The sequence below is a fragment of the Glycine max genome, chromosome 17 (genome assembly GCF_000004515.6).
Source record: "Glycine max cultivar Williams 82 chromosome 17, Glycine_max_v4.0, whole genome shotgun sequence".
Classification (NCBI taxonomy): Eukaryota; Viridiplantae; Streptophyta; class Magnoliopsida; order Fabales; family Fabaceae; genus Glycine; species Glycine max.
Genome location: NC_038253.2, coordinates 9,061,982 through 9,085,401, shown reverse-complemented (window position 1 = coordinate 9,085,401; position 23,420 = coordinate 9,061,982). Strand labels below are relative to the sequence as shown.

The 23,420-nt window shown below is 33.6% G+C and overlaps 1 protein-coding gene, 1 non-coding gene and 1 pseudogene across 2 annotated transcripts; 2 read left to right on the top strand and 1 right to left on the bottom strand.

Annotated features, from left to right (window-relative positions):
* Window positions 1–576: 576 nt before the first annotated feature.
* On the top strand, window positions 577–658 carry TRNAS-GCU (transfer RNA serine (anticodon GCU)). Its single transcript has one exon. It is a non-coding gene; the product is annotated as a tRNA-Ser (tRNA).
* A 7,584-nt stretch (window positions 659–8,242) lies between these two features.
* Window positions 8,243–10,675, top strand: LOC106796779 (G-type lectin S-receptor-like serine/threonine-protein kinase LECRK1; annotated as a pseudogene).
* Window positions 10,676–10,799: 124 nt separating this feature from the next.
* Window positions 10,800–13,398, bottom strand: SPX8 (SPX domain-containing protein 8). Its single transcript, NM_001353557.1, has 3 exons — window positions 12,975–13,398; window positions 12,217–12,343; window positions 10,800–11,453 (listed from the first exon to the last, which is right to left on the bottom strand). Exons 1-3 carry the CDS (start codon window positions 13,284–13,286, stop codon window positions 11,005–11,007), a joined length of 888 nt encoding a protein of 295 aa, NP_001340486.1. The 5' UTR covers window positions 13,287–13,398; the 3' UTR covers window positions 10,800–11,004.
* Between the last annotated feature and the right edge of the window lie 10,022 nt (window positions 13,399–23,420).

Sequence of the window (23,420 nt, the reverse complement as noted above, 5' to 3'; positions counted from 1 at the left end):
TGTGAGTCCATTACAATTCTGAAAATAAGTCCAAAATACAATTAAAAAATGAAAATAAATCTTGTTTTAAAAGTTGACTAAAATTGATTAGTTTCCCTTTTTTTCTATTTTTTCATGAGAAAATTTAGTCTTTCGTCAAGCTCTTCTTGAAATCATTTCTTACTTGATCAAGTGATTAATCTATCCATGTTAGCTCACCAAAGTCAAATTATTCCTCCTTGAATAGTCTTCTATCATTCCCTCTCTCTTAGAAAGAATTTGTCTTCACAATGTCGAAGGTATTTACATCACAAAGAATCAAGTCAGTAACATTAAAAACGTTGTTTTCACCATAGTCTAGTGGTAAATCAAGGAGATTTATATCAGTCGAGTAAACATGCATGAGTTGTTATATATCTCCTAACATTGACTTCAATCTCCACAAATAAAAAAAAATCATTTTCATCATTAAAATCAATCTTAAAGATTAAAATATTCTTATCATAGACCGTCTCGACAAAAGGATTAATTATTCTGCAGTTCAATTCTAACTATTTAGATTATAGTAAAAATTAGTACCAGTAGACTAGCATCCACGTCGCTTTGGCCGAGTGGTTAAGGCGTGTGCCTGCTAAGTACATGGGGTTTCCCCGCGAGAGTTCGAATCTCTCAGGCGACGAAAATTTTTATATTATTCAATATACAATATTTCATTTTCTTTTATTTGTTCATACACCATTAATACATAAAGTAATATTTGATTATTTATCATTTATAGCTCTAGTTCTTTCACTCAAACTGCCAAACCAACCATAAAACCATCAATTAAATTTTGAACACACTTCTCTGATCTCTCCATCAGTACCAGTCTTCACCTCTATGCTACTTAACTTAATCATGGCCTTTGGAAATTCAAAGTCAAACCTCAACCCCAGTTACCCTCTTAACATTCCCAGCATAATTTTGCACCACACTTTGAGTAGAAGAATCTGCCCACAACCTCTGGTCTGACTCAAGAACCCCATTTACCATCACGCACATTCTTGAAGAAACTAACATCAAATTTAGCTTGACTATCTTTGTCCAAGGCCACCCTTCTCAAGCCATCTCCATTTTTTGGACAAAGTGCTTGAAGTTGAGCTAAAAAAGCTACGTTTATAGTGGGATCAGGACTACCAGAGGTTGTGAAATTGTATAGACGATAACTGAAGAATCTGCATTCTGTCTGGCCTATGGTATGTGCACCCGAAGACAGTCAAATAAGTCATATACTTTTAGGAAAAGAAATTAAGACTTGATCACTATGAAGAAAGTGAAGTCAAATTATAATTGTTAAATGTTGAGTAAAAATTAGAAGAACAAATGTTAACAACTCATAGTTTATTACTAAGATATATATGTTGGCCATTTTTAATCTTGATGTATAGTTTCTCATTTTTTAAGTGTTCATACACCTCTTCTTTTATACATTTACGGCTTTACGTGAGTGAAGGATTTGAGGTTGAGATTAACTTACTTGGACAAAGCAATCATGGAAATGAAGCCTGAGCAGGCCAGGAGCAATGGTTAGATCTTTGCTGAAGTGGGATACAACGGTGGACCCTACAATTGCCTCAGCATTTGGACATGGAGTAGAATAAAACCCAGCTTTCAATTGGGCTTGTACTGCCGAAGTCATCACTAAAATTATTAGGTAGCCCAATATGGCATCCATTTTCATACCAACAATGCAAACAGAAACTAGTATTTTGCCAACTTTAAGCTTGATATTTGATGGTTCTCTCTCTCCCTTGCATTTATAGTATACCACTTAGTGTCACTTATATAAGTGTTTGTCTCTTGCCAAAAGTGAACCTTACAATTTACGATTGAGCTTTTCTTAATTATTTTTGTTCTTACAGTTAATAAGGTTTTGGCTTATTTGTCAATGACATTTTGATAAAGTGGAGATATTATGAGAATTGAAGAAACTAAAAGATGCATTCCCATTTTATGTTTTCTTAAGTTCAGACTATATATGGAACCGAAGGTGGACTTCATGGTTTAGATTGTATCATAGAAAGGTATTTCCATCACTCTCTCTCTGTGTTTTAAGGTGAGTACTGTCTTCTTATCTTTGATGCCTCTATGATAGCAAACGTACTGAGAATAGCAGGCCCAAGAGGATCCCCATCAAACCGGCCCATCTAAAAGATTATGTGTAGAATGGGGGAAACCGATAGAACACTAGTAATGCTCTGCCAAGTATCATAGTTTGTTATTCGTGTAACAACCTGCAAAATTCAAATTCATAGTTTGTTATTCGGTTATATCACTTTTGGTGGGAAAATTATCTTGTAATCCCTTATAAATACATATTTCATCTAATAAAATAAGGCAGAGAAGATTCATGCTTAGCTTATATTGTAGTTTAGCAAGCCTAATCCCAGAAATTGCTATCAATTCTGGTCCGACCTACCCCTGACCATGCCGGAGCACAACACGCGCCAGTCAGCCACTGAACGCCTCGAGGAGGCAGTCCAAACACTATCCCAGGCCCATTCTGCCATGAACGACGAGCTCGAATCCATCCTGGATCGTCTTTCTGTGCTTGCGATTCCTGCTGCCCCTACCACTCCGACATCGCAACCCAACCAGCACCACCATCACCTGAAATTGGAGATTCCACGGTTCGACGGCCAAGATCCCTTAGGGTGGATATTTAAAATATCCCAATTCTTCGACCACCTATTCATGAGAGTCATTGTTGACCTCATTACTAAATTCGCCCACCTATTCTCTGAACCAACCTCCCTTCCCCCTTTCCGCCACATCTCCCACCACATCCACCTTCATCCTCACACTTCCCCTATAAACGTCAAGCCATACCGATACCCATACTACCAAAAAGCCGAGCTCGAGAAACAGGTTGCTTCAATGCTCAAAAATGGCCTCATACGCATCAGTCAAAGTCCGTTCTCCTCACCGGTGTAGCTCGTCAAGAAGAAGGACGGCACATGGCGGTGCTGCGTCGATTATAGAGCCCTTAACGCCATCACGGTTAAGGACCGCTTTCCCATGCCCACCATCGACGAACTCTTGGACGAGTTAGGCCACGCACGATGGTTTTCTAAGCTTGATCTATACCAAGGTTTTCATCAAATTCGAGTAGCAGAGGAAGACATCCATAAAACTGCGTTCCGCACCCACCACGGCCACTATGAATTCCGAGTGCTGCCGTTTGGTCTATGTAACGCGCCGGCCACCTTCCAGGCTACAATGAATGAACTTCTCAAGCCTTTTCTCCGGCGATTCACTGCGGTATTCTTTGATGACATCCTCATTTACAGTCCCTCACTTCCGGCACATGTGCAACACCTGACGGCGGTCTTCAATACACTCTCTGAGGGTGAATTTTATCTCCGCCGCACTAAATGCTTATTTGCTCGCCGCACCCTTCAGTATCTGGGCCATATTGTTTCGGACAAGAGCATTGCCCCGGACCCGGACAAAATCCAAGCAATGCTCTCCTGGCCCACTCCGTCCACGGTGTCCGAATTGCGTGGCTTCTTGGGCCTTACGGGGTTCTACCGCCGTTTTATTCGCGGGTATGCCTCCATCGCCTCCCCCCTCACATCCCTCCTCCGCACTGATGTGTTTCAATGGAACTCCGATGCCCAGGCGGCATTCGTTCAACTCCAACAGGCCATGACTCAGGCACCCGTCCTCGCTCCACCAGACTTCACTGCAACTTTCATCCTTGAAACAGATGCATCTGGGACCGCCATGGGCGCTGTCTTGATCCAACGAGCCCACCCAATTGCATTCCACAGTAAGGTGTTCTGTGACCGCCTCCGGTGAGCATCCACATATGTTCGTGAACTCCATGCAATCACCGTGGCCGTTCGCAAGTGGCGCCACTACCTGCTGGGGAGTCACTTCATCATCAGAACAAACCACAAAAGTCTCAGAGATCTCATGAATCAAACGATTCAGACCCCTGAACAGCAGACTTACCTCACAAAGCTCCTCGGGTATGATTATGATATTGAATACAAATTCGGCGCGACAAACATCGTCGCTGACGCCCTCTCTCGAATCCCAACTCAGGGGACCCTCTTCTCCCTTTCTTTACCAAATTTTGACTTCTTGGATCAGCTGCGCCAGTCACTGCACTCTTCACAGTCCTATACCACTCTCCTACAAGACATCCTCCAACATCCAGACCTTCACCCTGGTTACACGACCAACCGCGATATGATTTTCCTCCATAAGAAGCTCTGGCTCCCCTCAGACTGCTCCTTCATTCCTGCTCTTATGGACGAATTCCACTCCACTCCGATTGGCGGCCATTTGGGTTTTGCCAAGACACTACACCGAATCCAAGAGAACTTCTACTGGCCTTCCATGCGACAGGACATCCGCCGGTTTATTGCCCATTGCACTACATGCCTGCAGACTAAGTATGAAACCAAGAAACCTGTCGGCTTGCTGCACCCATTACCAATTCCGGCAACCCCTTGGGAAGAGTTATCCCTCGACTTCATCTGCGGTCTTCCACCTTCACACGGCCATTCCACCATCCTGGTCATTGTAGATAGGTTTTCAAAAGGCATTCATTTGGGCGCCCTCCCAGCTCACTATACAGCTCATTCGGTTGCTACTCTCTTCTTCAATCTTGTCTGCAAACTCCATGGGCTTCCTCGGAGTCTGGTTCCCAACAGAGACCCCATCTTTGTTAGCAAATTCTGGAGGGAATTATTCCGGCTAATGGGCACCAAACTCCGCATGAGTACAGCCTATCACCCGGAAACGGACGGCCAAACCGAAGTTCTCAATCGGGTGGTCGAACAGTATCTTCGGGCCTTCGCGCATGACCACCCCCACTCCTGGACGCGCTTCCTACCCCTTGCCGAGTGGTCCTATAACACCTCAGTCCACTCAGGCACCGGTTTCTCCCCCTTCGAGGTCACATTTGGAAAGCCCCCTCCCTCAATCCCTCAATCCCTCAATATTTGTAGGGTTCCTCTCAGGTGGAAGCCGTGGACACCCTCCTCGCGAATCACCAGCATATTCGCTCCGTCCTCCAGACTCGCCTCCGCAAGGCCCAGGACAACATGAAGAAGGCAGCCGATACCCACCGCCGTGAGGTCTCGTACTCCCCTGGAGATTGGGTCTATGTGCGCCTACGACCCTATCGTCAATCCTCTCTTGCTCCGGGCTACTGCAAATTATCCAAGCGCTATTTTGGCCCATTCAAGATCCAAGAACGCATAGGTCCAGTTGCGTACCGCCTTGAATTACCACCACACTCTCGTATCCACCCGGTTTTTCACGTTTCACTGTTGAAGCTCCACCCCGGCGAGACTCCCACCACTCCTGGCTTTTTACCCGAGACCACTAAAGGAAACGACCCCATCGTTGCCCCGCTCACTATATTGGACTGGAAATTGGATGCGTCCACCTCCCCACCATCACGCCAGGTGCTCGTTCAGTGGAACGGTCTGTCGCCGGAAGATTCGACTTGGGAAGACTGGAATGATTTGGCTGCTGCTTATGTCCTTGAGGACAAGGACATTTTTCCGCCAGGGGGTATTGATAGCAAACGTACTAAGAATAGCAGGCCCAAAAGGATCCCCATCAAACCGACCCATCTAAAAGATTATGTGTAGAATGGGGGAAACCGATAGAACACTAGCAATGCTCTGCTAAGTATCATAGTTTGTTATTCGTGTAACAACCTGCAAAATTCAAATTCATAGTTTGTTATTCGGTTATATCACTTTTGGTGGGAAAATTATCTTGTAATCCCTTATAAATACATATTTCATCTAATAAAATAAGGCAGAGAAGATTCATGCTTAGCTTATATTGTAGTTTAGCAAGCCTAATCCCAAAAATTGCTATCACTCTACTTTATTCCTCAACGCGCTTCTGCTTTTTCTATCATCTTTGCCCTGTAATGCTTATCTTTTTGCTTTAGTAATTTACTTGACTTGGCTTCGTTTTAGTCCACATTAGCTTTGGTTCATGAATTTTGATGAAAAGTAGCCACGATCACTTTAGAACAAACATGAAAAATATAGTAGCAAATTAAAGCTGATTAGCTAGCAAGCACCGCATGAAAATAAGAAGTTGAACAACAAGCAGATGGAGATTACTACTACCTAAGTAAAAACATTTGAGCAGTAGTTCACGAAACTAAGGTCACATTGAAATATATCAGTCTGTTGGAATTTTAACTTCAAAATACGTTTTTATGATAAAAAAAATCTAACTTGTGTTAAATTGCGTTAGAAGATGGTCTTATTAGAGGAACAAGGCACATTATAGTCCTAGGAGAAGTTTTTTTTATTTTTATAGAAGTCCTAGGAGAAGTTCCTATCAAAAAATTTGTCTCCCAAGTTCTTATCCATCATTTGAATCTTTTATCTTCTTTATCAGGTAATTTTAATAAATATATCCAAATTATAAATTAAAACTAATCTAGAATTTAATTTTTGGAATGTTATATAACTTTTTTTTAAAACTAAATTCCAAACATTCACATATTGTCCAATATACATTCTAGAGATTAGTTTTTGAATAAAAATATGAGAAAAAAAGATATAGAGAGCATGCCAAGAAGGAAAAAAGTACAAATAGAATTGTCTTTTATTTTGCTCAAATGTTTGTTGGGTTGGATAGGTTTAGCCCAAATTTCCATATTTAGAAGTCAGGTATTAGGCTCAAGTGTTCAACCTAGTATAGGCATGGAAACAGGGTAAGGACGGGCATGTGATTCCCCATTCCCATTTCTGTGTCTAACGGGTATCCAATTTTTATTTCCATTCTCATACCTATTGTAAATTTGATATTTTTTAAGAAATTGAATTGAATTATTTATTCAAGAAATCAAGTTTAGACGATCAATTTGTCATAATCAAATATAAAATCCTATTGTAGTCAAAAAAATTCCATGAAAATCATATCCCATTATTCCCATTACCTAAAAACTATCCCAAGACTTGAGAGAGTGAAAAAGAGTATTATTTGTTATAATTTATGTTTGTCTTAGAGTTTTAATTTCAATTTTCAAAATAATAGAAAGAACAAATAAGGAATAGTAATTATAAAAGTCTAATAAAAGTAATTAAGTAATTACATAACATAAATAAGAGTAATTTATGAATTATGTGTTGTGTACATATCTATACTCATCCTCATTCCCGTTTTAAAAAATCAAATATCATCCATACTTGTACCTGTGTCCAATCCAAATGGAAATTACTCGTCAAATCGAGGCAGGAACGGGGCGATACATGTGGGTATGACTTTGTTTGCCATGTCTAATAGTCCTTTCTTTTTTCATTGATATATTTTCTGATTGTTACTGTCTTGTTCAATGGCTCGTGGATGGAATGAGAGGGACTCAATATCTCTTAGGGGATTAGTTCATGTATCCCATAATATGCTATTTTACATTTTGAATTATCCTTTCCGGAATGAAAAGCGGGTGGCACTTGAGATTTTTTAGGTGTAGAAAGCTGTGACCTCTCTCTTATGCGTGCTAGGATTCAGGAACGTTGGGCTCGGCCTATAAGCTTTTGTTTCGTTTTTCTTTGTTTAGGAGGTGCTTTTTACACACTCCCTTATTACTAACACAAGTTTATTCCTAAAAATTAATTGTAATACACTGCCCTTTGTAATCCTACTAGAGTGAATGATCCGTGTCATGCCCAGATAAATACTATTTATGAACATTTTTATATAAAAAATAAAAAATAAATATTTTCTTAAATTTATATTATGAGTTATTTGCAATTAAAATATAAAAAATTTAACTATTAATTGTCGGTATACAATTTTTAAGGAATTAAAGGCATACATTATAGATATATAATTTTTTTTCCATGTGAATTAATTATACAATAAATGGAAGAAATAAAAATTAATTATATCTTAAAGCAAATTGCCGATTGCACTCTCCGGCCACCACGTCAACATCTTATTCTCTTGCCTAAACCAATGAACAGTGTTATGAAAACCGACCCCAAAATCAATGCACTGCGTCAGTGGATTAGAGGTTCAACTAGAGGCCAGTTGATTTCCATTAGGAAGAGATTGACTCCCTAACAAAGTATCAGTTGGGTAATCAAAACTCTGCCATATGATGCTTGAATTATTGTTGTACAGGACAAAGTTTCCAGAATCATGCATGGATGCAAAGGAAGCTTTTGCACTAGCATTACGAGCAATAACCTTCTTTTCTCCTTGGCCATCTATTAGTACCAGTTTATCATCCATGGTTGGTTGTAGCTTTGCATTTGAGGTGACCGGAGGATCATCTCGCCCTGCAGTCCATACCACTAACCAACCAAATTGCAACGACAAAGACATTGCCTTGCCCCGTGCGTATAAGACCCCAATGCAATTTGTCCAGAATGGGAAGGCCACCATGCAGGAGTAATATTTGGGAGAAGTGAAGCACCGGCTTGTATCTGCTGCTGCTTTGGTGGCTGCGTTTCAACTCTTGTGCCTGCAGACATAAGCAACAGGAAGGTGATAGTTATATCAATGATATCCATAACTATTGAACTTTGATGCTTTGTGGCAGAGAAAACAGAAGCAAAGCTATTTGTTACTACGCTGGCCTTGAATAGTTTAAATCTAAGCAAATGGTCTCCCAAGACTTGCTTTTCTAGATCAATGTCTCAAATTGACATCATCACATGCAGGAATTGACTATGCAAGACTTTTATCGTCGAGTCTTTCTTTACAGAAGAAACATAAAGGAGGAAGAAAGCTAAGTATTACTGCTAGATTGGGTATCAAACGATTGAATATTCAAAGTTAGGTTTGGCTCCTAAGATAATATACAAGCAAAATGTGTTGGGGTCTTGGCTATCTCTTGAAGGCAAAGGCAGTAAAAGTTCATGGGCATCAAGTTCTGGCCATTTTGCTTTCAGGTTTTACTCTCAAGGTAATGGCTTCGCTGATGGAATATGGCTGATCAGTGGTAGTCCACCTGAAAAAACTATTGTCTGGAATGCTAACCGTGATAACCCCCCGCTTCCCTCTAGTTCCAAGTTGAACTTGACCGGCACCGGTCTGCGGCTTTTCACAAATGGGAACGAAAGCCAAGATCTCATTCCAAATCTTACAGCAGTAACTTGCGCTTCCATGCTTGATTCCGGCAACATTGTACTCTATAGTAATGATACTGAAACCGTTGTCTGGCAAAGCTTTGATCATCCAACTGACACCATGTTAGGAGTTCAGAATTTAACTAACTCTGACACTCTGGTTTCTAGTGTGTCCAGATTTGACCATTCCAGTGGACGTTTCTTTTTCATCATGCAAGCTGACGCAAACCTCGTTGCTTACCCTATGCACCACCAAATAAGTCCCCAAGATGCTTACTGGGCTTCAAAAACTGCAGGTTCTTCTTTCCAACAGCTCAGTCTTGATATTGTATGAGCGACCAACTTGTGGGCAATGGTAGCTTACATGTCCAGGTATTGTGGAGTACCTCGCTTGAGAAATGTCAAAATCAAGGGTTTCTGTGGCTTCAACAGTTACTGCTCCAGCTTAACTGGCGATGCCGTGTGAGTGTTTTCCTGAATGATATTACTACCATTGCTCGAACACATCATAGGAATTTGGTTAAGCTCATTGGTTTTTGCATCAATGGATCTGGGAAGCTTCCTGTTTACGAATACATCAGCAACGGGTCTCTTGCAAGTTTTCTCTTCAACGATGAGAAACACATATCTCGGAGAGACACACTGAAAATTGCATTAGACATTGCCAGAGGAGTGCTGTATCTACATGAAGAGTGTGAGGTCCGTATTATCCATTGCAACATAAATCCTCGGAATATACTTATGGATGGAGCGTGGACTGCAAAGATCTCTGATTTTGGATTGGCAAGGCTGCTAAAGTCTGACCATTCAAGAATGAGAAAAGAGGATGATGGGACAAGCAAGTACTTGACACCTGAATGGCAGAAGGATGCACCAGTATCAGTAAAACTTGACATTTACAGTTTTGGGATGGTACTACTGGAGATTGTCTGCCGCAGAAGCAGCATAGATTGTTTCCTCATCGGAGGAGATACATCTTTCCAGCTGGGTATATCATTGCTTTGCAGCAGGACAGTTAAACAAGCTTGTTAAAGAAAATGAAGATGTAGAGTGGAGGATATTGGAAAGAATGGTGAAGGTGGGGTTGTGGTGTGTGCAAGACAATCCGCCTCTTTGTCCTTCAATCAAGAATGTCATCTTGATGTTGGAAGGATTGAAAGATATTCCAGTTCCTCCCTCTCCAGCCCACCTCGCTAAATAAATATTCTTAGCAGCATGTAATTCACTTATTCCATTTATAACTTCTCTGTGCATACATGTTTAGCGTGTACCTAGTACCGTAGTTTCATTTTCATCTTGCATTGTTGTTCACGTTGTTTTTGTGATTGATATGAAAAGCTAGCTTCTGTACTTGCCACCATGAAAGTTCTTGTAATAAAAGACTTTATATTTCATGGTATTGTGAGCATTTCATTCGGGTTGTGATGCATTTCTTCTCAAACCTTTCGTACATAATCTCTTAAAATACTGTAAAGTGGAATTGAGTTTCAAAAGAAAGTGCACGGTGTGGAGTTGCAAATCTAACCATTGAACTTTTCTATAACCCCACCTTCTGAGTGCAGCTTGACGTATGATCTATTATTGTCAAACAGAAAAAATGGAAGGGTGGCAGGGTACTTATAAATCTGACCTCCAAATGCATCCTATAACATTGTATTATGAAACAGAAATGGAATATATAATTGCATTACTTACTGAATACGTGCGTCAGCAAAATGTCAAAACATAACTTCTTTAAAATCCAGAGGTTTTATTATATGGAACCTATAATTCTATAAAATTAACTCCATCTTTACATTTAGCATCTTACATCTGTGTTAGTATCTAAGGCGTGCATAACAGAGGCGTCCGATTTAAGAGAAGAAAAATAGATGGGAAAATAGCCATCCCTCTACATTACTCAGCAACGTAACCCAGCAGGTTACTTGGCTGCTTGTTCCAGAACAGGGATTTTCTTCCATGTTTCTTCTTCTGAACCACTTATCTTCAACGGTGGCAATGAAAACATGCTAACTGTTGAGCTTCCACTTCTAATTTCCTGCAAAACATGCAATGCTGATACAGTACTCTTCATATAAAGGCTCTCCATGTACTCGATCTCAGCTAATTCCTTCGGAATCACCAAACCATCACTCTTGGTAGTGGTTGAAGTTGAAGGATCAAAACCTTCAGCTTGGGGAGTTGTCTCAGTGGAAACTGGAGCAGGATCATTCACAGGGAAAAGGTGGTCCAGCATTGTTTCACACTCCTTTACAAGCTTGTAGAGCAAGTCAGTGGTAAAGAAAGGTTGTTGCAAGACCTTCTGAATGAAGGGCAAGCGAATGAGAGCACCGGTTCTCTTGTCATACTTTTTAAGTATTTTCACTAGCCCTGTGGAATGAAATGAAAATTGAGGTAATAATTAGATACCAGGAATGGAATAGTTGTTTAAAGAAACAAATATCATACGTAACATATTCTTCCATTTATGCTCAAAATAACTAGTTGATCTAAAGTTGACACAGTGGTTTCCAGCTAAAAAGTGCAGAGCAGAGATACAATAATCACAGAAAATCTGTCTGAAAACCACATTTATTCATATTCCATGTACTTTTGTAGCATTTTCAAACCAGAATCACTTTCAAGTGGCAAGTAAAAAAAGTGAAACTCCTCTTTTTGATTGTTTATGCTTTAAGATGATGTGACCTTTGTATACTATGCAACTGGAATATTTATGAAGATCAGCATCATATTTAATTCGAACATTGAGGACATACAATTCTTGATTTAGCTGGCTTACCAAGTAAATAGAAGAATAAGAAGCCTAGTTATAGATGTATCAAAGGAGCTAGTTGTTCAATTTCAGAAACATGGACATGTTCAAAGTAGATTCTTCATTCCAAGAAAAGCAAGTGCTTTGTCCTACCAACTTGCCCAGAAGAATTTTCAGGAGCAATGGAGTGGACAACTTGTATTGGAAACGCATCTTATTCTATCTTACTACTTGATTTTTCCATTGCACTTAGAAATGGTATAATTCTAAAAGGGACATGGGCAAAGTTTTAAAAATGTAAAGAATACAAATTTTGTTACATTTCAACATCAATATAGAAAAATAAACAAATATTATAATATATATGAAAGTTGGAAGTACCTGTATAGTTGAGGGCACTGTAGTTTTCCAGCAAGACCATCTCTCCATGGAAATCCACAATTTCCTTGTGGATTTTCATCATCTCTTCCCGCGAACCCTTAACTTGGGCCACACTATCTTGTAACTCCTGTAGATTCCAACCACAATATACATTAGAACTTCCCATTATCTAACTGTTTCATGAATATAAATCACCCTGCGCCCAACCCAGAGTTAAATAGATCTTACTTTATAAGCTTAAACTGCGGTTACAGTTATCCATAAATAATCAAAAGGCCTAAAGAAAGTCATAATGTTGTGCGGAAGAAAAGCAAGACAGACGAATTGGCATTTCCAAATTGGAATAAGAATCTTCATCGTATTACCTAATCGAAACCCGATATTTTGTTTGATCACACCAAAATTCGTCATCCATCGATGTCCATAACTCGTAAATCTACCAATTTTCTTAGCTAATCGAAATTATATTTCGTAACAACATAAAGAGTTCCTATATATTTTAAATTATGGAGAGAGAGAAAATTGACAGATATCCACGAAAAATATCTAAATTCGAGAAAGATTATTGGACAAGTTAAAATAGCAAAATCCACTTATTCATTAAAAAGCAAATAATAACGTCAAACTCATCCAGACAAAAGAAAGAAATCCTAACAGTTTAATATTTAGTTATTTACCATTGAATTGAAGGAATCCTAAAGAATCGAAAAAGAAACAGATCTTGACGCAACTCAACAAAACATTGATAGAAAGAGTACCTTGAGTCTGATAATGTACTCTTCCTCCTTCTCAACGAAGAAGGTGTTGAATTTGTCGAGTTCATTCTCCAGCAGGTTCCGGAAGTCGCTCTCCTCCTTCGACATGTCGGAGGCGTCGGAAACGGCGTCGGCGTCGGCGTTGCCGGCGTCGGTCTTGAGGCGCTTGCCGGGGCGTTCATCGGCGGCGGAGGCGGGGGCGGGAGGGTCGAATTGCTTGAGCTTCTTCTTGAGCTCCTTGTAGGAGAGGAACTTGTCGCGCCACTCTGGCAGGGTTTTCTCGATCTGGCTGCTCAGGCTCTTCCCGAATTTCATGGCTTTCCGTTAGCAAAGGGAAAATAACAAGAAAAATAATTTATTTTTGGTATGTGAGGAGAATGAATATGTGTTTGTATAATTGTATTTGTGAGGATGAGAAGAAGAAGAAGAAGAATAAAGGAGGAAAAGGGAGAGAGAGGGAGCGGTGATAGATATAACGGTTGGAGGGAGGGAATATTCGGAGGGTATTGTTGGAATATCCCTAAAAAGAGTATATTTGGGGTTTTATTCCTCTCTCTCTCTACTACTGTGTTGTACTGTGCGCTTTGTCACTGTGTAAGGAGATAGAAATAGAAGTGCTGTGTTGTCATGTACTGTGTATCTGGATTTAAATTTTTGTTATTTTTAAAATAAAACGTGTTAGACTCAATCAAATATAAATATTATATTATAAGACATATATGCAATTTTTGGGTTTTTTTTTCTTAGTTCTGGTATTAATATATTATATTATCAAGGATTATATTTTTGAAAATAATATATTGAGGAGTATTATTCTCATAAATATTTGTAGTTAATATTTAGTAATTTCAGAAAAAAAAATAAAAGTAGAAAAATATAATATTTTATTTTATTATGTAATGATGAATTTAAAAAATACAATTTTTAAATTGAAGAATAAATTATGAAAAAATAATTGTATGGATCAATTATTAGTTTGATAAAGTTGTAAAAATTATAAATATAGAAAGCTTTGTATTAACAACTAGATAGGCTACGATGACAAATTTAATTAATAATAATTAAAAAAACAAATAACAAAATGAAAGATGTTTGACATAATCACATAACACATTAAGAAAGTATAAGAAATTTATTTAAATTAATAATGTTAAAAAATGTTTTGTTGAGAGAGTTAAAATTTAGTTTACTGATTTTTATATTTTGTCATATTGATCTCATAATTTCTGGTTGCGAAAATGTCATCTTCTCCTTAAAAGAAAGAAGAGAAAAACTAGACAATAAATCAACAATTTATCAATCCAAAAAAGCATCTACTCAATTCAATGAGCATAAATTTGTTGTAAGATATTAGAAGACTGTATGAGTCATGACAAATCTAAAAAAGATTAATGTTTTATGTGACATCAATCTTATTGTCATTTGGACAATAAATATTCAATGAGAAATAATAACAAAATACTTTTTATACTAGAAAGTTATTAAAGGATGAAGCAATTTTAAAAAAAAATTAAATGAAACAACTTTTGGATGTATATAACAAATTTAGTTAAACTCTTGTTGTAAGTACAGAGCTTAAAATAAAGTGTGACTAATAGCATCTATAATGAGAATTGCTCAATAAGTTGTTTAATAAAATATGTTATTTTGAATTGTTTAAAATTAGAAAGAAAAAAAAATGCTTAACGTTTTTAGTATTATATATAGAAGAGAGAAATGAAATATGAATGATAATATCAAATTTTTCTACGGCATCTTTACATACACTATCAACTATTTCCATTAAAGTTTTTTATTTTCATTATAGATTTTTTAACGTTTGTAGTATTAGAAATTTTTTAAACTTCACCTTTACCATTTTTTTTGGGGTAAGTTTACAACTATTTGGCATAAAATAGCAAATAGAAAAGATTAAAAAAGAGTAACAAATAGGAAGGTAACAAAAAAGAATATTAAATGTATTAAATATATACATTAGAAAATTTAATTTTAAAAGTGTAAAAAAATTTTAATTAATAAATGTTAACTTTAAAAGTGATTTATAAATATTTTATTATATGTAAAATTCATTTAATATATTTTAAGTATTAGTGATTAAAAAAATAAAATATTTAGAAACTTCTATATTATTATTCAATAACATTTTTAGAAGAATTTTTTTTACAATAATAAAATAAATATGTATTAAAAAAATTTAATAAATAATCTAAAAAGTAATAACTAAATATAATGTTATAAAATAATTATACTTGCCTCTCAATAGTAAATAATATAATATTTAAAATAAAAATAATTTCAACAACTATGTATATTTACATACCGGAAAAATAAGGGGGAGCTTTGAAACTTGAGAGTTAGTTGGATGGTAAGTGCTAACGTATTCATAAGCATATGGGATTGGCATATACCTTAATTCCGTGCAGAAAAAATGAGCATAGCTTTGGCATATTCCCTTCCAACTCCCTTTATTCTCCATTGGGACTCTGGCTATGCTTCAATTTAAAGCTCAGGGTCCACCTTTGCTCTTCCTTATCTTGTCCTATTATTCCATATATTAATTAAGTAGTCTATAATCCGAACTCCACTATGCTGTGCTATATTTCGTTTTTTTGGTGGTAAAATTATGATTTGATTAAGAAGTAAATTTATTTGGTTGAACGTTCCAATTTAGAATTTGAAGTAATATATAAATTTTAAGAGTGTTGCAATAATAATTAATAGAAATATGTTAAATTGGACCATATATCTCTGGATTAAAGAAAGTTTAAAAATCATTGAAAAAACATATAAATATGTTAAATTGGTTGGTCCTATTCATATAATGACTCAAAAGAACCTATATATTAATTTAGGACATTTTCATAACTATTGTCAAGTAATATCAAGACTTTGACAAAAAGTCAATACAACATCAGTCGAAATATAATTTATATGAGTGATTTAACAAAACATGTATCAATTACAAAAACTTCTTTTTTAGTGGGTAGACTTTCTCTTTGTGATATTTCATCTTTTGCCTTGTTGTTGGTCTAAGGATAAGATTCTTAATGATAGTTGGTTGTATTCACCCATTTTTGCAATAATAGTTTGTTGTACAGTAAGATTAACTGCATTTTATATGTTTCCAATCTATTTACTTGTTTTTGAAGGATATTTAAACGTTCATGTTTTAAATTTCAATGGAAAAAAAATAGTTCATTATATTCAATATCTTTATGGTGGAAAAAAGAAGTAAAACAGAAATTAATTTTTTTTTCATTCGATGATGACAAAATTATCAAAGATCAGCATTTATTGTAACGACCCGCCATTCTAAACCTCTGGAAATTTCAATTTTTTTAAATGAAAACTCTGCTAATTTGCTTATGAAAAATAAAAGTAATTTTTTTTTATATACATTCACAAAACAACGTACCATTACTTAAGTGAATACATATACATATATATATATATATATATATATATATATATATATAAATATATATAAGAACCTAATACACATCATTCACATAATGAAAAATAAATTTGTTCATACATATCATTAAATTTGTGATTTACATCTTCAAATCAACAAAAAGAATTATGGAGGAGTTGATTGACAAAACACAACTCTCTCCCAAAATAATCTCAACGTCATCACATCGGTTTGACGGCTCCACAAAAGAATCTCACTTCTCGTTCACTACTACTCATTCTACTCTCCCACGAACAAAGGTTCGCGATCATCATAGATACCAACCACACAGTACAAAAATTGCGAGAGGTGAGTTTATTATAAAAAAAATTAATACAAAAATCAAATAACTACAATTAGTAAGAAAACATTAACAAGTATCATAAGCTTGCACCAACATTCATTAGTCCAATACATACTCATCAAATAGTCATCATCCATCCACAATTCCAATCATTCATGCTCAATATAATGCATTCACCTGACCTCACTCTCATATGCAATGTGGTATCATCCCCAAGAAAATAGCCTAATTTTCCAAACCGAGTAACATGCTCCCTAGTACAAGTATTCCTCCTCACGAGAAACTACAAGTACTTATTGACAAAGTTTATACTATTTCCATGTCATATGAAATATGAAACATGGGCACCATCAAATGTACTGACCGTGGATAATTAAATATTCTAAGTCATCCCCCTCCAGAGATGCTTAAAACTCTTTAATCACTCTATTTCTCCCACCAGGGACATCCAACAAGGTCACTGCACCCCCCATGAACATACACATCACACAATGTATGAAACATGGGCACCATAAAATGCACTGATCGTGGATAATTAAAGATTCTAAGTCATCCCCCTCTAGAGAGACTTAAAACTCTTACCACTCTATTTCCCTCACCAGGGACATCCAACAAGGTCACTGCACCTTTCCATGAACATACACATCACACAACGTATGAAACATGGACACCATCAATGCACTAACCGTGAATAATTAAACATTCTAAACCATCTCTCTCCAAAGATGCTTAAAACTCTTTAATCACTTTATTTCTCTTACTAGGGACATCCAACAAGGTCAATGCACTCCATGTACATACACAACATACATCATCACAGTGTATTTTCAACATCATCAACATTTCATCTCAATATCACTCTCAACATCAACATCATCTCATCTCAATGACATTATCAACAACAACAACATCATCTCATATTAACATAATTATCAATAACAACATAAACTCATATTGACATAATCATCAATAACAACATCATCAAATTTTTTTTGTCTTGATCCCAATTTAAGATTAAACAGGTTCTAACTAATTGAATATTTCTCAGATTTCTCTGAATGAATTTTCCATCTTCAAAAAGAATATAATTAATAACTTTTAAGTTCCAAATTATCTCTTTCTTGGAGGAAACTGCTCCAATAGCTCCTCAGTATCCAAATCCCCGGTCTTGTTGCACCCCTGTTTGAAAAACAAATAAGCACGAAGACTTAAAAAAAAACATAATTTAAAATAAAGCAACTTGCTTAAAAAACACAAATAATCAAAGAATAGTCTGTCAAATAAATTCACAACTAAGTATTTGGAAGTTTTTAACAATGTTCATCACCAATGCAACCCGTAATGTTTTATTTAATAAATAAAACTACCCTTTTATTAAATATAAAGAGTAAATTAGTAAAAGAGAAACGATACAAAGAGAATTATGAAAAATAATATATATTAAAATCCGTAATGTAAACATGAAAAAAATATTAATTAAGCAAATTATTGTAATTTCGATAGATAAATTATTGTAATGAATTTATTTTATTTTATAAATTAATTATAATTTAATTTAATTTTAATTTTAATTATTTAAAAAGGTATTAATAAATGAAATGTTATTAAAAATTAATTATTTGTTAATTTTAAAGTGATAAATATCTTAAAATAAATGAAAAAAATTCAAACTGACATGTAGTAATATAAAACATAAATAATAAAGAAAAATATTTATACCTTAATAATATGAAAATTTTAATTAGAATACACTCATATTTTAAAGACTAGTTTTGATAATAAAAATTTTGACATTACGGAAATTGGTTTTTATAATATATAAAATATATAAAAAAACTAGGTTTTATATTGTGTTAAAAATAATTACCTTTTGGAAACTAGTTTTATAATTTTTTTGAAAAGGTAGGGGAATGAAAATGATCGAGAAGAGAAATAATTGGAAATAAAGAAAAAAAAAACAAAAAAAGGGGCGTAGAAAGCAAAAAGTGAGTGTGAATAACATGGGCCTTCTATTCTCTGATCAGTACTTGTTGGGCTTTTCTTTCGTCTCTTGTTCCATTGTATACAAGATAATGGGTTTGGTTGAGTAGAATGGAATGAAATTATAGGAAGGAGTAAAAAATTTGAATAAAAATAGAGGGATAAAAGTGTGAGACTCATAATTTTTTTTTTAAAATATTTTCTTTTTTATTTGAACTTAATCAAACCATGCACTAATGAAATCCTCGAGGCATTATCTACACATAAAAAAGATTAATAATTAGGTAAATTGATCTCTTTCCGTTTTCACAGGTATTTAAATTATGTTGATCTTTCTTTACTTTTCTATTTATATTTTATACTCTTTGGTGATTTTAATATATTTTATGCATTTTCACAACTACTAACGTTATAGTTAATTAAAATTAGTTATTATTAACTTTGAAATTACAACAAATAGAATAAAAGTGCTTCAAAAACTTGTTCACTGTTACTCTTTAATTCCAAAAGTTTTTGTTTAAATATAAAATTTAATTATAATATATTAATACTGTAAATATATTTTTTAACATTCTCATCCAATTATAAAAGATCATATATGATAAAATTGAGGTGACTCTTTACCTTCAAAGAAATGTGAATATTGGCTCCAAAGATAATAATTCATCATGCTTGTTTCAAAAGCACATTGACTTGCAAACAATTATTTTTAAATGGGCTCGAGATCATATTTCATCAAAACAAAACCAAGACTATATATATATATATTATATATATATATATATATATATATATATATATATTCTTTTTGCATTTTCCATGTTGTTTCTTGCACTCTCTTTTTTCTTTCGGAATATCCATTTCAGAATATACTTATTTTTTTACTTTCAGAATAACCATTACAAAGGTTAAAAAAACATTCAAGTAAGAGTGCAGAAAGTAACATGAGGGTGCAGAAAGCAATAGCCCAATACCACCTCAATCCTAAAACACTTAACAAGCACAAATGGACCAAAGGTAGTATAGACTGAAGTCCACTACAAGTAACGTTAATTGCAACGTAACAACCTTGTGCATTTACAAGAGTTAAAATGTTAATCAATAGAAATTATTTATTGACGTTTATGTTAATATCTATAACAATAATTGAGATATTAATATGGTTCCATTTTTTCCATTTTGCAATCTTGAGGATAGAGTGAGAGGAAGTCATTTTAAAATAAACAAAAAAACACACAAAGTATTTTAGTTTGTACATTTTTGGATAAATATTTATTTTTATATAATAAAATTTATATTGAATAAATATTATTTTAATATCTAAATTAAATTATAAGTATAATTCATAATAACTGAATATCTTAGAATATATAAATTAAATTCTGAATTTATAATGAATAGTTTAACTTGTGGTGTGAGATTATTTTTAATTATTGCCAATTTATTTAAATATATATATATATATATATATATATATATATATATATATTAAAAAATTTAATTGAAAGATAAAGGTAAAAGAAGGGTATCCCTTTTGACTAATTACAAGGTAATGTATGGAATTTACATTCAAAAGAGAGAAAAAAATATTAAAAGTATATAACTCAGAGAGTAATAATCTCATTCTAACTATGTATATTTTCATTTATAATATACAAATACATACATTATTTATAAAATATTATGTATACCACAAAATTAGAGTGATAAAATAAATTAGGCTCCACAGGCCAACCTATAGCTTACAAAAAATTACGGGGTGGGTAGGTAAGAGTTGGTCTATAAGACTCATTATTATTATTATATTTTAAGAATATATTATTTTTAATACTTTTACTTATGTTATGTTGATGCATGCATGACTTTTAGTGAGTCAATCTTCTGACATCAATTTATTTATTTAATTTTTTTAGCATTTTTCAATGTATACATTTGTTAATTGTTTGTATTACTTATTATTGTTAGTTTATTTTATGAAAACAATTCCTATAATTAACAAGAAAATTTATATTTAAATTTGGCTAAGTTATTATTACTTTAGGTTCTCTAACTAAATTCATGACAATGTTATAAAACGAGAGAGTTTTACTTTATTTTTACTCAGTTTAAAAAGAGTAAAATCGATCTATCAAAGGAATACTGGTGTTATATATTCTGCCGTATACTTGAAGCTCAAAGGCTAGTCGAACTCTACATGAAATATTATTTTAGATGGAAGGGACTTTAAATGCGAGAGACCTTGTGATAACCATATTATATTTATGGAGCTTGCGTGTTAATTAAATCGCAATAATTCAAAGCTTATAACGTTATCACATGTATATGTCGACCTAAAAGTAACGGAAGGTACTGCCCACCGTAGTGTAATTTCAAAGCTTATTTAATGAGTTAAATTATTGTCATGTGCCAACAACCAAAGAGAGAAATATGTAACTAGAGTCTGCGCTTTTGCTCTTTGGTCTACTCGTGTTCTTCCTCGCTCATTATTGAGTTAGTTATCCAAAAGCAAAATTCAATACATTTAACTTTCCTTTTCCTATGCAACATCTGACTAAATTGTTTTACACACACACTTTTCACAATTTTAAAGTTTTTTTTTTGGTACATTCACAATTTTAAAGTTTGTCAAATTAAAAGAAATTAAAGCTCAAATTAATTAGATAAAAATTAAAATTTATTTATTTTTGGTCGTGTAGTTAGATCGTGCCTCAAAGAAATAAGACCTAATTCAAACACATTTTAAATATGAAGTGTAATATGGCTCACTAGGTCAAATATATATATGTAGGGATATGTTGTAATTGTCTAATTCGATACTCTTATGAGTATTTTATCTTATCATACTGTAACAAAGACTTTGAGAACATTGTAAAACGGTTTATGTAACTTAGTGGCCAAGCATCAAAGCGACGTGTAAGGGGTGCATATTTGGCAGCCCTAGGATGTCGGTTGAATAGCAAGGTGTGTCTTGAGAGGATTTCGATCAAGAGGAACGAATGGGTACACAGTCCCACATTCTTGAGCTAGTGCATAAACATGAAGGGATTAAATATGAGTCGGGTCATCTTGTGTCTAACCGTGAGGAATCAAGGGGTACAAATTTAAACTCCAAGTTTCTTTCTTTCTTTTTATAAGAAACTCTTATAATTTTGTCCATGTTATGATAAAAGTATATTTAAAGATATATCATTTTGTGCATTTCCTCAAGATAGATTTTAACATAAATTGAAAAGGATATATTTTTAAAATAATATTATAATGAATATAATTCATTAACGTATTACTTATTTTGACCTAAATAACATGTTTTATATACATACATATATATATATATATATATATATATATATATATATAATATCAATAGAAAATTTAAAGTAAGAAAAAGATATAAAAATTATCAGTAACATATAAAAAAATTACAAGAAAATATAAAAAATAAATTAATTTAATTTAATTTTTAATGAAAAAGAAGAAAACATATAGAAAACCAAATTATTTGCAATTAATTATAATTTATTTTTGTGTAGAAAGTTAATATTTAAACTAATTTGTTCGTGCATTATATGTATTGAAAAGTGCTCTCGTCATTTTATTAATTATTGTATCAAAGTGTATAAGTGTCATGACAAATTTGGAAGAAAAAATACATAAGCATGCTTTATGTTTGGCTTTAGCAGGATTTCAAAAGAGAGCATTTTCACAAGTTCCGCATTAGTTGTTTCTATAAAAATATCTTGAAATTAAAGCTTGTGAAAGTAAGCTAAATAGAGTAATGATAAGATATGTTTATAAGTTCTCCCAAGACAATCTAGTAATTATAATTATTATAATATAAGATAAATCCAAATAAGGTTTTTATATGTTCTTTTAAACAATTCTAAGAAGAGTAAATATTAACTATTAAAATTTATCATGAATGATTAAGATTAATATATACAATTATGTCAATATTTAAAAAAGCCAGTAACTTTTAAATTACCTATGTGACTTTAATTAACCTTTAATGGAAATAATAATTTTATATTCTGTAGTGATTTTAATCAACTTTAAATGTTATTTTCTATTAAGATATTTATAATATGGTCGACCTAATGATAAATGAGATATAAAATAAATTTTGAGACACTTTTTGCATTTTTTTTATTTTAAATAAAAAATTATATATTCAGTCTTTTTTTTACTAACAAATGATTTTTTTTTATTTTACAAAACTAATAGTAGTAAATATTTTTTTTATTAATTGGCCTAAATTTTGTGTTTTACCTTAATTTTAGTCTGATCATAATTTATAATATTGTACAACTAAAATTTCATATTCTCATTTTTATATACTTTTTTTCTTACTTGGTACTTCCTTTAGTGTGTGTGTATATATATATATATATATATTTGATGAATTTAAATTATAATTTATTATTTGTATTAAATATTATAAAATTGAACAATAATAATAAAATGTTTCTTGTTTTTATGTATTTTTAAAAATATACATTGTTAATTTATATGTATACTAATAAAACATTATATAACTTTTCTGGTTGGAAATATAGGGTGGTGAGATTCTAATATGGAGTCAACTTTAGTTTGTGAGAGCACCTGTTGACTGTGGAGGGTATGTCTGCTTGCACATATAGTTGTGACGTGAAAGACGACGACAAAGGGATCATAATTAAATTTTATATATATATATATATATATATATATATAT

Excerpts from the sequence above, each read along its gene's own strand:
- SPX8 (NM_001353557.1), bottom strand. The coding sequence starts at position 13,286 with ATGAAATTCGGGAAGAGCCTGAGCAGCCAGATCGAGAAAACCCTGCCA. Across the intron at positions 12,344-12,974 it reads AGTACATTATCAGACTCAAG|GAGTTACAAGATAGTGTGGC; the intron begins GTACTCTTTCTA and ends TGGAATCTACAG. Across the intron at positions 11,454-12,216 it reads CAGTGCCCTCAACTATACAG|GGCTAGTGAAAATACTTAAA; the intron begins GTACTTCCAACT and ends TTCATTCCACAG.